General features: G+C 53.2%; 3 protein-coding genes across 3 annotated transcripts; 2 read left to right on the top strand and 1 right to left on the bottom strand.

Annotated features, from left to right (window-relative positions):
* Positions 1–525: 525 nt before the first annotated feature.
* Positions 526–6,064, top strand: POSPLADRAFT_1050124 (hypothetical protein; the record flags this gene model as incomplete). Its single annotated transcript, XM_024479921.1, has 15 exons — positions 526–632; positions 875–1,071; positions 1,315–1,804; positions 1,825–2,227; positions 2,289–2,579; positions 2,634–2,649; positions 2,702–2,803; positions 2,855–2,924; positions 2,980–3,202; positions 3,282–4,063; positions 4,116–4,395; positions 4,705–4,754; positions 4,817–4,933; positions 4,997–5,132; positions 5,189–6,064. The coding sequence occupies 15 exons, from the start codon at positions 526–528 to the stop codon at positions 6,062–6,064; spliced, it is 4,140 nt and encodes a 1,379-aa protein (XP_024334286.1).
* Positions 6,065–6,679: 615 nt separating this feature from the next.
* On the bottom strand, positions 6,680–7,871 carry POSPLADRAFT_1050123 (hypothetical protein; the record flags this gene model as incomplete). Its single annotated transcript, XM_024479920.1, has 3 exons — positions 6,680–6,915; positions 6,972–7,285; positions 7,357–7,871. The coding sequence occupies 3 exons, from the start codon at positions 7,869–7,871 to the stop codon at positions 6,680–6,682; spliced, it is 1,065 nt and encodes a 354-aa protein (XP_024334285.1).
* Positions 7,872–8,350: 479 nt separating this feature from the next.
* POSPLADRAFT_1050122 (hypothetical protein) lies at positions 8,351–9,843 on the top strand (the record flags this gene model as incomplete). The annotated part of the gene is made up of 4 exons (XM_024479919.1): positions 8,351–8,527; positions 8,564–9,382; positions 9,443–9,720; positions 9,768–9,843. 4 exons carry the CDS (start codon positions 8,351–8,353, stop codon positions 9,841–9,843), a joined length of 1,350 nt encoding a protein of 449 aa, XP_024334284.1.
* Between the last annotated feature and the right edge of the window lie 2,040 nt (positions 9,844–11,883).

The raw sequence follows: 11,883 nt of genomic DNA, 5'->3' as shown, positions 1-11,883 counted from the left end.
TTTACGAGTAAATGCGAAGGAGATCTCTGTGGTGCGAGACAGACTCAGCAAATCAGCGCCACCAGCAGACTGCCATAAGTGCACATGGAGATTAACGTGGAACCGGGCGAGAGATTCTTCGGGAAGACAGTCGGCTGGACACTTGGTCTCAAACTACCTCTTGCGTCAGAGTAAGGCGCTACACGAGCGTATAGAGTCTGGAGTCGAGCGTAAGCTGCTTGCCACATCTGCACTCGCACGCCTTCTTTGTAACTGGCAAAGACAACGGCAGTTCCTCGAGGCAAGCGTATTAATCGTGGAACGGTTTTGCCGATCAGATCTCGATCACGAACGTTATGGGTCTCAAGGAGCAAATACTAGCGAACAGGCGGCAGTTCGAAACGATGAAAGAGACCTTGATTTACGAGTGATCCAGTATTGGAGCCCGTTATCCCGCATGCACGTTGCGCCATTCATCTGTACATCGTCTACCGGTAGGACAAGAGCGCATGCACGCCGAGGTATGATGCTCCGTGCCGTGTATACATGGCCGAACATGAGTGGACAGGCCCGGTGACCAGCACACATGCTGGCAACGATGTCCGAGCAGGAGAGGCACATGACAAGGTGTCGCGGAGTGTCAGCGAGGTAGGGTACGTGAGCTAGGTGAAGCAAGCGCTGGGCTACGGAATCCGGAAGCGTGGAAAGTGGAGATTGGGAGACCCGAGCAGAAGGAGAGACAGTAGCGCTGAGAATATGCGGTGGCGGTAGCGGGCAGCAGGGGTACCGGAGAGAGAGAGAAACGCTGAGCCATCGTGACGCTGTGCGATGATGGAGCTGCATCAGTGAGTCGTACTCTCGCCATCAGCCTATGAGAACTGAGCGTCGGATGCAGCATGCGGGAGCGGCAGTACCAGCGTGGCTCCTGGAAGCCTGGAGGCTGTGGTCATCAATCCAGAATCAGCGCATGTAAAGCTCGGTGTCTGAAACGAGGTGTATCCGCATCGATGTCCCGAGGGCGAGTCACGAAACACACGACGGGAATTGCCAAAGATAGCAATGCCGAATCAGGTCGGGATGATCGACGCCCAGGTACGTTCGTCGCTGCGCCTCGCGCTCACTACCCGACGCCTCTTTGCGCGCCCGCTCACCGACAATGTGACTCATCTTGCGACCATTGGGCATCAGCCGTGGCCTATCGCATCATTTCCAAGCACGATGCAATGCACATATAAACGACACTGCACGCGCTGACGGACGCCATCTCGCATCCTCAGTGCGAGACTTGGAATCCCTGCTTGTAATCGACCATGTCTCAGACACCCGAAGCCGTAGCGTTTTTGTCGCGCGTTGTCGAGCTGCCCACGGGTCCTGGCGCGTTCGACGCACTGTCGGATGCGCTGCAGGCCTCGATCGACGATGAAGCGGCTCTGCGCAAGCTGTTCGCAACAGATAAGACGAGCCCTCGCCTGAACAATCCACACGTCGGCCTTGTCGACGTCTTCGATGCGCCGGCGGCCATTCGCACGACGCGGGCTCGAGTGGTGAAGAACGAGAGCGATGTGTCAGCTAAGTTCATCCTGCCTCTTTCTGAGGACCGTCGTCGGAAGGAAGGCACGCCGGCGATGGTGGCGACGCTTGACGAGTTCAAGCAGAAATTGGCGCTCTTCACAGAAGGGTCGCTGTCGCAGCTGACCGACTGGAAGAACGTGGTGGCGGCGGGCGGTGCAGTGCAGGCGTGTCTGAGTCCTGTCCCCGCATCTGCCAAGGTGTCGAAGAGAGCGCTGCGCAAGCACTTCCACAACACGCGTATCCGACGTCGGACGTGGACCTTTTCTTATACAGTCTGACGGCGGCAGAAGCTGAGAAGAAGACACAGGCGATCTACGAGGCCGTGCGCGACTCTGTTCCGTGGGACGTGACGTGTGTGCGCTCGAGGCACACCGTGTCCATTCACTCGCAGTACCCGTATCGGGCGGTGCAGATTGTGCTGCGTCTATACCGGTCTCCGCGGTACCGGTCTCCCGCGGAGATCCTTGCAGGGTTCGACGTGGATGCGCCGTGCTGTGCATACGATGGGAGGCGTGTGTGGGCGAGCCCTCGGGCGATCGTGGCGATGATGCGACAGTGCAACACGGTGGACATGACGCGTCGGTCGCCGTCGTATGAGATACGGCTGGCCAAGTACTCTTCGCGCCACTTTGAGGTGTATGTGCCCACTCTTCGGCGCGACGACGTGAATCCGACGGTACGTACTGAGAAGTTCCATTTGTCATATACTGCGTCGAGCGAGCTGACGTGGACTGTAGATCTTCGAGCGAGCGATCTCGCGGACTCAGGGACTCGGGCGTCTGCTTGTGCTCGAGAACATCAGGAATGGGGTTGCCCGCGACAGCTATGTCGACGCTCGGCGTGCTCTACGCGGACGTCCGAATGCTCAACGTGATTGGAAGAGGCACGGTCGGAAGAACAAGGGCGACCTGAAGACGAACCTGGATTTCACCGGACTCGAGATGAATGACTATGACACTGGGGCACTGCACATACCGTATGGACCTGGGTGGAATGCTCGGCGGATCGACAAGTTGGTGTACCAAACGGTGTGTATCCTTCTTCGTACATGCATTCAAATCCTCTGACTCGTCGTCTGTCAGGATCTGGGCGTGAACTGTGAGCTTGTATTGGATTGCACGTGGGTTGCTCTATGCTGACGTCTGTACAGCATCGTTCAATCCGAACAACGAAGGGCATCGGCTGCATCGTCACCCAGCCTTCTTTGGGACAATTTCAGAATGTCTAGAGGATTGCTGTGAGGTTAATGATGGTCTGTATACGCGGCAGACTGTCTACTAAGACTTGGATCAGAATTGTCCAGAGCCTGAGGACGACGACGAGAAGCAACTCCAAGCGAAGGAAGACGCCACATACGTCCGGGGTCGTATCCAGTCAGTTCACATGCACGGCTAGTCATTACATCGCGCTCATGTCATATTTATATAGATTCATCGAAGAAGACCCCGGGCGGCAGAGTATCTCCGGTAGCTTCAATCCTATCCACGTCGGAGAGTGGGCCGAGCAGGCATACATCGGGGCGACGGAGAGGCTCTTCAAAGCCATCGCATCTGGCAACAGACCGGCAGTCGTGGCCCTGGTGCAAGAGGACCGTGCACACCTTGATCGCCGCGACCGTGTCGGCCGGACGCCATTGCAAGTAGCGGTGCTAGTGTGACCTGATTGACGCGGGTGCTCGACTGACGCTACGGATCGCTGACGGGCGGACGGCGCTGCATCTTGCAGCGCAGCTTGGTCTGGCCGACGTTGTGCGGAGAATGCTCGAGCGAAGCGCCATCAACGGTGAGAAAGCGGAGGAGTTGAAGTCGGCTGCACCACAGATGGTGGGTGGCGAGACCCGTATGGTGAGCTCGGGCCGCGGAGATGAACACAAGGAGAACGGAGAGGACGATGACATCCACGACGGGAGTGACGAAGGATCGGTGGTCGAGGGCCACAGCCACGATGTCAAGGTCGTCAAGGTTGCCACGGACGTCGACGAAGCGCAGACATCGGACAACGAAAGCGAGGCAGACGTCAATGCCACGGACTGGGATTTCGTCTTCACACCACTGCAATATGCGATTCTTGCGGGCTCCACTGCCGTTGTCGACCTGCTCATCGTCCATGGTGCCGACGTCTCTCTTGTGACTGTGGCAAACGGATGGAACGTGCATCAATTCGACCATCTGACGATAACCGCGTTGACAAGGCACGAGCGCATTAGAGGCGAAATCGCACGGAAGCTCATTGCTGCTGGTGCCACATCGTCGCAGGCAGACGAGAATCTGCTCACAGTGTTCCACCGGATTGTCCGTTCTGGCAAGGCTGATCTCGTCCTGACGCTGCTCCGTTGCGATCCCAGCGCGAAAGCCGTAGTGAATACGCCGTACGTCGACGCACAGGCACGCACCGTGTATCCTGTCGTGTCTGCCATCGACAAAGGGCACTACTCTGTGCTGGCGGTCCTGCTTGCGTACAAGGCGAAGCTTGTGCTCGGCGAGGACGATTATGACCACTTCAAGACTATCAGGTCTGTTGCACATCTTCTTGCCTGCCTTGCTGCCGCTGAAGCATTTATGTAGAAAGCCACACACTTACTACGCAAACTCCAGAGACCACATAGACAATGCCCGTACGCCTCTTGAAGCGGCGGCCCAGCGTCGAGACGATGTTGCAAGCTTACTGCTAGACGCTGGGGTGGATGTGAACGCGCCTCTTTCCATTACGAAAGGGTATCAGTCGGAATACACTCCTCATCATACACTGCTTGACTGGATACAATCCGCCACACACAAGGCAAGGGCGGCACAGGGCAAGCCGTCGGAGTCCGACACGGCGGATGATGTGCTGGAGGCAGCAAGCGTAAGGATCTTGCACGTTCACTGAGCAAGAAGTCGCGCGAGCCGGAGAAGACTGATGACATGCCCCTCCTGTGGCACGCCGCAAAGGCAAATGCGTGCGGCGTGCTGCGGTACCTCCATGGAGACCGGCCACTTGCTGCTTACCGCTACTACGCGTCTACACACAGCGACGAGCGCGCTCAGCTCCTGCGTCGCACACACGACCTCCCCTCGGTTCTGCCAGTCTGGCTAGGATGGACGTTGAACGCGCTCAATGAATGAGTCGGTGGTCACGGCAGCTGTGATTGGCTGCGAACCCGACGCTGTACAGACGCTGCTTGAGCTGCGCCCAACACGAATGACGGAAGCATTGCATGCAAAGTGGGTGTTCGCATGTAGTACATCAGTGGGTCAGATATTGAACTGACTGTATTGTCTGCTAGGATCAACTTCTCCGGGTTCAACCATGTCCTTGCTGTTGCAAACTGGGGCGTCAATCCAGAGTTGTTCGACCTCCTGGTCAACAAGGGTGTTTCCGTGACCGACACTGATCACAGAGGGTGAGTGAAGCTCGACTCGTTCGTGCTGATCAACATCAATGAAGGAGTTCATGTTGCATGCAGGTGGAATATCTTTCATCACTTCGCAGTACACTCAAGCGAGTACCATGCAAAGCTCATCAAACGCGCGTTGGCCACTTTTCCGGAGGACGTGGTCAAAAAGATGTTAATGCAGCAATCCAAAGGCTTGAAATATACTGTGAGTGACCGAGATGCCATATCCGCCTGATGCATCTCATTGGACATCGTTTTCAGCCTCTCGCTCTCGCAGTCAAGCGCCATCACATCGACATGGTCCGCATACTCGTAGAAGCCAAGGCATTGCCTTATCTCCTGCGCGACGTCCACGGCATGACCCCACTCCATATAGCCATTCAAGAGGGGCGGCCCAAGCTCACGCAGCTCCTCATCGATGCAGGCCCCGTCGAGGCGCTGTACATGGAGGACAGTGTCGGCTCGACGCCACTCGAGGTAGCGGAGGTGTGGGCGCTGCGCATCATCACACACGAAGGCTTCCCTTGTCGGATGGAGATTCCAAAAGCATGCGAGCACAACGCAAGTGAGCAGCTTGAACGCTGCAGCTTTGACCTGCCCACGCAGGAGCGCGAAGTCGGCCGGCCGCGCGCAGTCGTCAGCGAGCTGGTCAAGGAGGGTTACCTGAAGGCGGGCACGAAGCTCGCGATGGCGCTACATGCGTTCTCGGAGCGCATGGACGCGAAGGTCTCTAAAGTACGGGCGGAACAGGACGTACTCGAGGAGGCGGAGAAGACCAGGCAGGCTGCGGAGGGCACAAAGGGCCCAGACGAGCGCACTCCGGAGGTAGAAGAGGAGACTGATGTCCTGGCGACACTCGAGGTTGTCCGGCGGGCGGTGGTGGCGCGAGGGGGGGCACAGCCACGCCTGCTGGCACACATCCTGGACGTTCATAAGTCGGTGGAGAAGAGCCTAACGGCCTCTGCGAGCCCGACATGTATTCAGGTAACGCGGAAGCGCAATAATGAGCTCGCGCCAGAGGTGGAGGAGGATGTGAAGGCGCGGTTGACAGAGGGCAACGCCCTGTCGTTCGGGGGAGAAGAGATGTTTGCGCGGGTTACGCCGTTCGCATATGAGGATGACATGCCACAGGAATGAAACCCCTTGATTGTTGAACGTTGATTACCCGATGTACTACCAGAATCACTGACACGAACATGATACGTCGTGCGGCAGCGCAGACCAACGAGTCAATTTAATTGCGAGTGAAACGCGCATAAGTACCGTTCTTCCGGTCGCTACAGCACCACATCATTTCCACGAGCGCTGCTTTCCCCGGGCTTCCTCCCATGTCCCATCTCTCGGACTAAGCACTGCCCACGCGCGGTTCATAGTAGCGACTAGACACGAGTCCAGCTCCTGCAGCATGAAGCAGCGCGATGCGCATTGCATTCTGTCTACGTCTTCGCAAATCACTAATCGGCAGAGTTTGGTGACGATTTCTCACTCAAATTTATGATGTTCAAATACTACCTTTGCAACCTTATGTTCCAAGGCAGCAGCGAACTAGCGGTTCGGTATTTAGGGACAATGTTTGATATGGTGCACGTGCCCGTCATCTTCTTGTGTTAAGATTTATTGCGGGATTCACAGCTGTGTGTTCTTTGCGTGCAAGTAGTACTAGGACGGTAGTTGTCACCCCAATTCGAACGGTAGATAGGCCGATCAGCCCTTCTGTTAACATCTAACTAGCCTGATTGCGCCTATGAAAGTCTACAACGTGGATGCTTGGCTTCCGTCTGAATATTTCTCGCATGCTTTCCACGTCCTGATCCACTTGTCGTAGCGTTCCAGTGCTTGGCGTCGTTCTTTCTCAATTACGTTCACGTCCAACGCTCTGATTTCCTCATCGGAGTAATATCTCCTCTCCTTCACCGCGTCGATTAATTTTTCTATAGGGGAATCCCTCAGCTCTATCGGAACAGAGCATTTCTGCAGTTTGAATGTAGCTAACATGTAGCGTCATGAGTGACTGTGTGTGATATGTCTGAGGAAATTGTCTCACACGGATACCATGCAGAGATGCTGCGGGCAAAACGAAGCAATTGCTGGCATCCTATCAAATCCTTGGCCTGAGGCTCTTCCACGCGAAGCTGGATCCTTTGGTTTGTCTTCATTGCATCACACTGAAAACCGAGGGATGCGTTTCCAAAATTGATGAGGACCGGTTCAATGTGCTTGCCACTCAATGGTGCTTCAATCGACGCGGTAGCGCCGTCTGGTTCCAATCGTTGGCGGTATAATATGTTTTCTTTATATAAACCGCCATGGTGTATGTTTTGTGCATGTAGCTCATGGACGATATCCACCAGCTCCTCCCTGCAATGGTCATAGTAAAAATCAATTGACGTCCGTGCACAGGAGAAGCTCCCGCTGGCGGATAGACTCACCTGAATTCCCATGAAGTAGTACGAAAGTCCTCGACGGGCTCACCGCAGTATTCAAGCACAAGACATTCCACCCGCTCCCCATTTATTTGTCCCTCGAACATTCCAAAGCATTCAGGTATCTTGCGACCTTGAAGATCCTCCAGTTTCTTGTAAAAAAAGAGCTCATGTGCGATTCTGTTGTTGTTATAGCTCATGGAAACGACCTTGCAGATAACATCAAGTGACTGCTGGTGGCCATGACTGCTGAGATGAGACGTCAGGATGCCAGGGTAGGCGTATTTGAGGAGCCCCGGCCAATTGAGCCTTCCAGGATACGGGAGACTCGGAAGTGACTCCGGAGACTCAGTTGAGTCACGATCGTGCTGAAAGATGTAGTGTGATTTGGCTTGAGATGGATGGATGGTAGTCAGTGTATCATTTGTGACATCGTTTTCGACTGCGACCCGATTGAAAACGTAGTATTTATCTCGATCGAAAAGATCCTGGAATCGAAGGATCTGTATCTGGGTAGACATGATGTAGATGCGAGTGACCTCTGAACCCGTAGTATGAGATAGTCTCACTAAGATGTGGGCCTTTATATATCAATATAGTCGTCTTCAACGTGGCGTGTATGTGCGAACAAGTGCGCCACAAATACTATCAGATAAGTCACATCATTTACAACTGCGATCAAACAGACACAATTGCAAGAGATCATGACGGAGTAGATCGGAACTGATGGCATGTGTTCGTTGACCATGAATAATCGTCGCTATGGCGAAATCGAAAATATCGCGTCTGCAATATCAAATCGGATGTGATGGCTCCATCTTCTAGGGCAAGTCTTGTTCCATGTGATTACGCAGGAAGCTTGGTGGCGGCGCACAAGGCTTGTGAAATAGGCATAACTGGAGTATAAAATACATGAGTCTCAATGGCACAGGTTTAGAACCCTCAGAGAGCACACTCGCACAATATCAGCTCATAATCCTTGTACATTGCTGCTCAAGCAATGACTACTCCTCCGTCGACACAGTGTGACAGTCCGCGCACTCCTCGGCAGCCGCGCGCAACTGTTTCATGGCCCGAGTCGCAGCTCGGATCTCCCACCCCCAGAGCCTCTTCAAAGACAGAAGCTGCTAGTGACTCGTCACAGCGTCCTCCTCCTATACCATTCTCTTTACCTGATGTGCGTCAAGATCAGGCAATCACAGCTAGTACTCAGGTGACGCACCAGCCCGCAAAGCTAACGCGAAGAGATTTCGACTATGAAAGGCCGTTCACTGGTAGAACTATCATGGACTATCTTTGCATGATAGGACCGGCGTCACCAAAAGTCTATGTAGAAGGAGCACTGGAATCCACGAAGAAGTTGAACATTACGGAGAAGGCTCTTGCGGAGCAACAGCAGCTCAAATACATTGTATTTGTTAATGAGCTTGTGACACAGCTCGACACGTGTAGCATGAAAATGCTGCAGGATATGCCGCAGGACAAAACATCGGACGAAAATACATTCAATTTCAGCAGAATTAACCCCTATGTCAAATGCCAAGAACTCTCCAAAGAGATCTGGAGTGAGAAGGACTCTGCTAACTGGGGCATCAGAAGGTTCCTTGAACCCGCACTTGCATGCGTTCGTTGCATACTCGCAAAGAAAGCAGGAGTCGCATGGGCAACCTTTGATCAAGAATTCCCCTATCCCTATCTGTCCTCTGCACCCGATGGGCCGGTTATCCCTGATAGAATCTTGATTGAAGATAAATTTATTGTGACAGAGACGAAGCCGGCCAAGAGGACAAGGGTTTCGGAGGGGAAAAGCACGGTCACGAGTCGCAAGAACAAGCCACGTGTCGTACTGACAATAGAAGTCAAGACCGTGGCAGCTTTGCATGAAATCGTTGATGGAGATGATGATGGGCATGTCCTCAGCCAATTGCAGGACATGAATACCAATATAAAGCCTCCGCGTGGGCTAGCAACCCGCTTCATCTGGCCTGCAGATAAGACCGAAGTGGACACACAGACCGGTCTCCTGTGCCAGGTCGGTTTGACTGAACCAGTGTAGTGGTTAGTCGATCATGCTGATAATTTCATTGCGTAGATATGGACACAGATGCTTGAATACGAAAGTTGCAAACTCGCAGTGCTCGCCACTGAGGATTATGTAATCTTCTTCGCTCGCGGGGAGGATGCGAACACCATGTATATGTCGCCAACCTACTATGCAAAGGACTTCCCCTCCTTCCGTGCCTTCTCCTGGATGTCAGCTGCTCTCGGGATGGACCAATTCAACAACATTGAACTCCCTGCTCCTCTAACAGAATGGGCAGATGGCAGGTTGTCGAATTACGATGGAAAATCACACGGGATTTATGAACCGTGAGTACTGCTCCCTGATATCCCCCTGTCCTTCGGTATAACTTCAGTACTCAGCACTCTGATCCAATTTTACGAGGCGGAGCACAGAGGACAATCAAGAGCTTCATCCCGGTCATCATCTAGAAGTTCGAGAAGTTCGAGGAGTTCGAGGAAGAGTGCCCTGAAGAGAGCCGAACGCGGCCGCAAATGATAGCTTTGGCCGCATACGGAGAGTTACTGCCCTGTTGTTCAATGGTTCAGAATATGCATGTCGCTTCTTGTGTACTCTGTAAACGAGCAAAGATGAATAAATCACATTGCAGGTGTCGGGAAATAGAGGCGTGAAGAACAAAACTTACTACAGAGTTACTATGAAGTACAGTAAGAGAAATACTTGCTTGTATCGGGAAACTACATGATCTATCAGTTCAGACGGAGAAGTTAGAGAAAGGGGTATACATAAACCGTGTTGCTGGTAAGCTTTCCTTCCTACTGTTGATAATATTACTCGCCGTGGCGCTCTACAGGGTAAGCTGTGTAGATAGTAGAATGGATCAATTGCGCGACACTCTCGAATGTCGAGAATGAATGTCACGTATTCATTATTACTTCGCTGTGCATAATCCATCCATCAGTGTCACAAAGATCAAGCGAATAGATCCAGAAAAGTAACGAAGTATATCTGCTGTCACGAGTTGGCACGGCGTCTAGCCGTTTTTTAATTTTTCCTTTTTGCGGGCTCGAACCCGCGACCTCTGTACTATATGCTTGAACGGACAAGTCGTTATCTACTGTACGATCAGATTAGATAGGACGGCAGTGCGCGGCACAGCTCGGGCTCTGCTGACACAGCCGCTCTGACTCACCGGCCCCCGGGGCCGCGTCAGCATGCTGTGCACGGACCAGCTGCGCATGGACCAGTGCGCTGATGCGATCTACAAAACCCTAACCCCTAACCTGGGTACAACCTAGGTGGACTAGAGGCGGGTTATTGTCTTAGTGAGAGGGGAGTTAGCAGCAAGGTGTCCCGCGGTTCGAGTGAACATGAGAAATGCCCTCGGAAAAGGCTACGAACGCTAGGGAAGGTACAAGGTGGCTTGACACGTCGTCGAAGCTACTCGGAGGCTGTGGGTGGTTAGTGGGGACGATAAAAGCTCAGCAGAGCTCTTCGATGTATCGTAGAGGGAAGAGACACAATTCAATAGGGTGTACTTAGCTAGGACGCGGTTTGAGATGCAATGCAGTTTCTTCGACAATAGCCGAAGTCAAAAGGTTCGTCGAGACGGTATCGACGAGTAAACACAGTGGATGAGGTTTTGAGGTTATGCAGCAAGGGATGAAGTGACGCAGTTGAAGGCTTAAACGCAGGGCGAACTCAACTTATGAGCTCTGAACTTGGGGGGGAACCGGATCTTGTATTTTTGGAGAGAAGTACGACAGATTTTATACTACACATAGGATGCTATGACTATCGAGAGTGGCACACTAGTACAAGGGGCTTTGCATTGTCCCGCACAAAGCTGCCTCACCGAGTGGCATGTATCAAGTCCATCGGTAGAGTGACGTCATGCCAAATGCGGAGATGAAGAGAAACATATGGACACTTCGGACCGGTATCCGTCGTTGAAGGCATGCCACGAGGTTTGATACCTAATCAGGAAAGACCGGCTATGTCGGTGTGGCACTGAGCGATGCGCGCGCTTGGACAAACAGCGTCAAGTGGCCCTATTGTCCGCTGAATGCGGGAGATGTCCCGAGATCTATGTGCAAGGCATCGGGACGACCGTGCCGGGCTTCGAATAAGCGTCGTGCACCGTCGAAGATGTCGAAGAGCGTTGAAGGCAAAGTCAAAGTGTTGGGTGATTGAGTCGAAGTGCTGGGTGGGATGCAACTGCCGAAAAGAGCTGTATCGGGGCCCAGAGGGGCTTGGCGCCTATCAGTGCGCAGCCTGCCCTTATCCTCCCCTGTATATAAGCCGGCCTCTGCTGCCCTAGGGATCTCAGTTTTGACCTCTTGTCCCTAGGTCAGTAAGCATCCCTTGTATTCCTTTTTCTTACCTAACTAATATATTATCTTGTCCCTAGCCTTAGGTTTGAGTGCTGCTCACCATCGCTTCGGTAAGAATCAGTCGGACGCCCCCAGCCTTCAGGTATTCCCCAGTCGCTTGACCTCAAGTCACGACAT

The sequence above is a fragment of the Postia placenta genome (assembly GCF_002117355.1).
Source record: "Postia placenta MAD-698-R-SB12 unplaced genomic scaffold POSPLAscaffold_18, whole genome shotgun sequence".
Taxonomy (NCBI): Eukaryota; Fungi; Basidiomycota; class Agaricomycetes; order Polyporales; family Adustoporiaceae; genus Rhodonia; species Rhodonia placenta.
The sequence above is the reverse complement of the archived record's forward strand: the minus strand, read 5'-3'. Positions and strand labels throughout refer to the sequence as shown.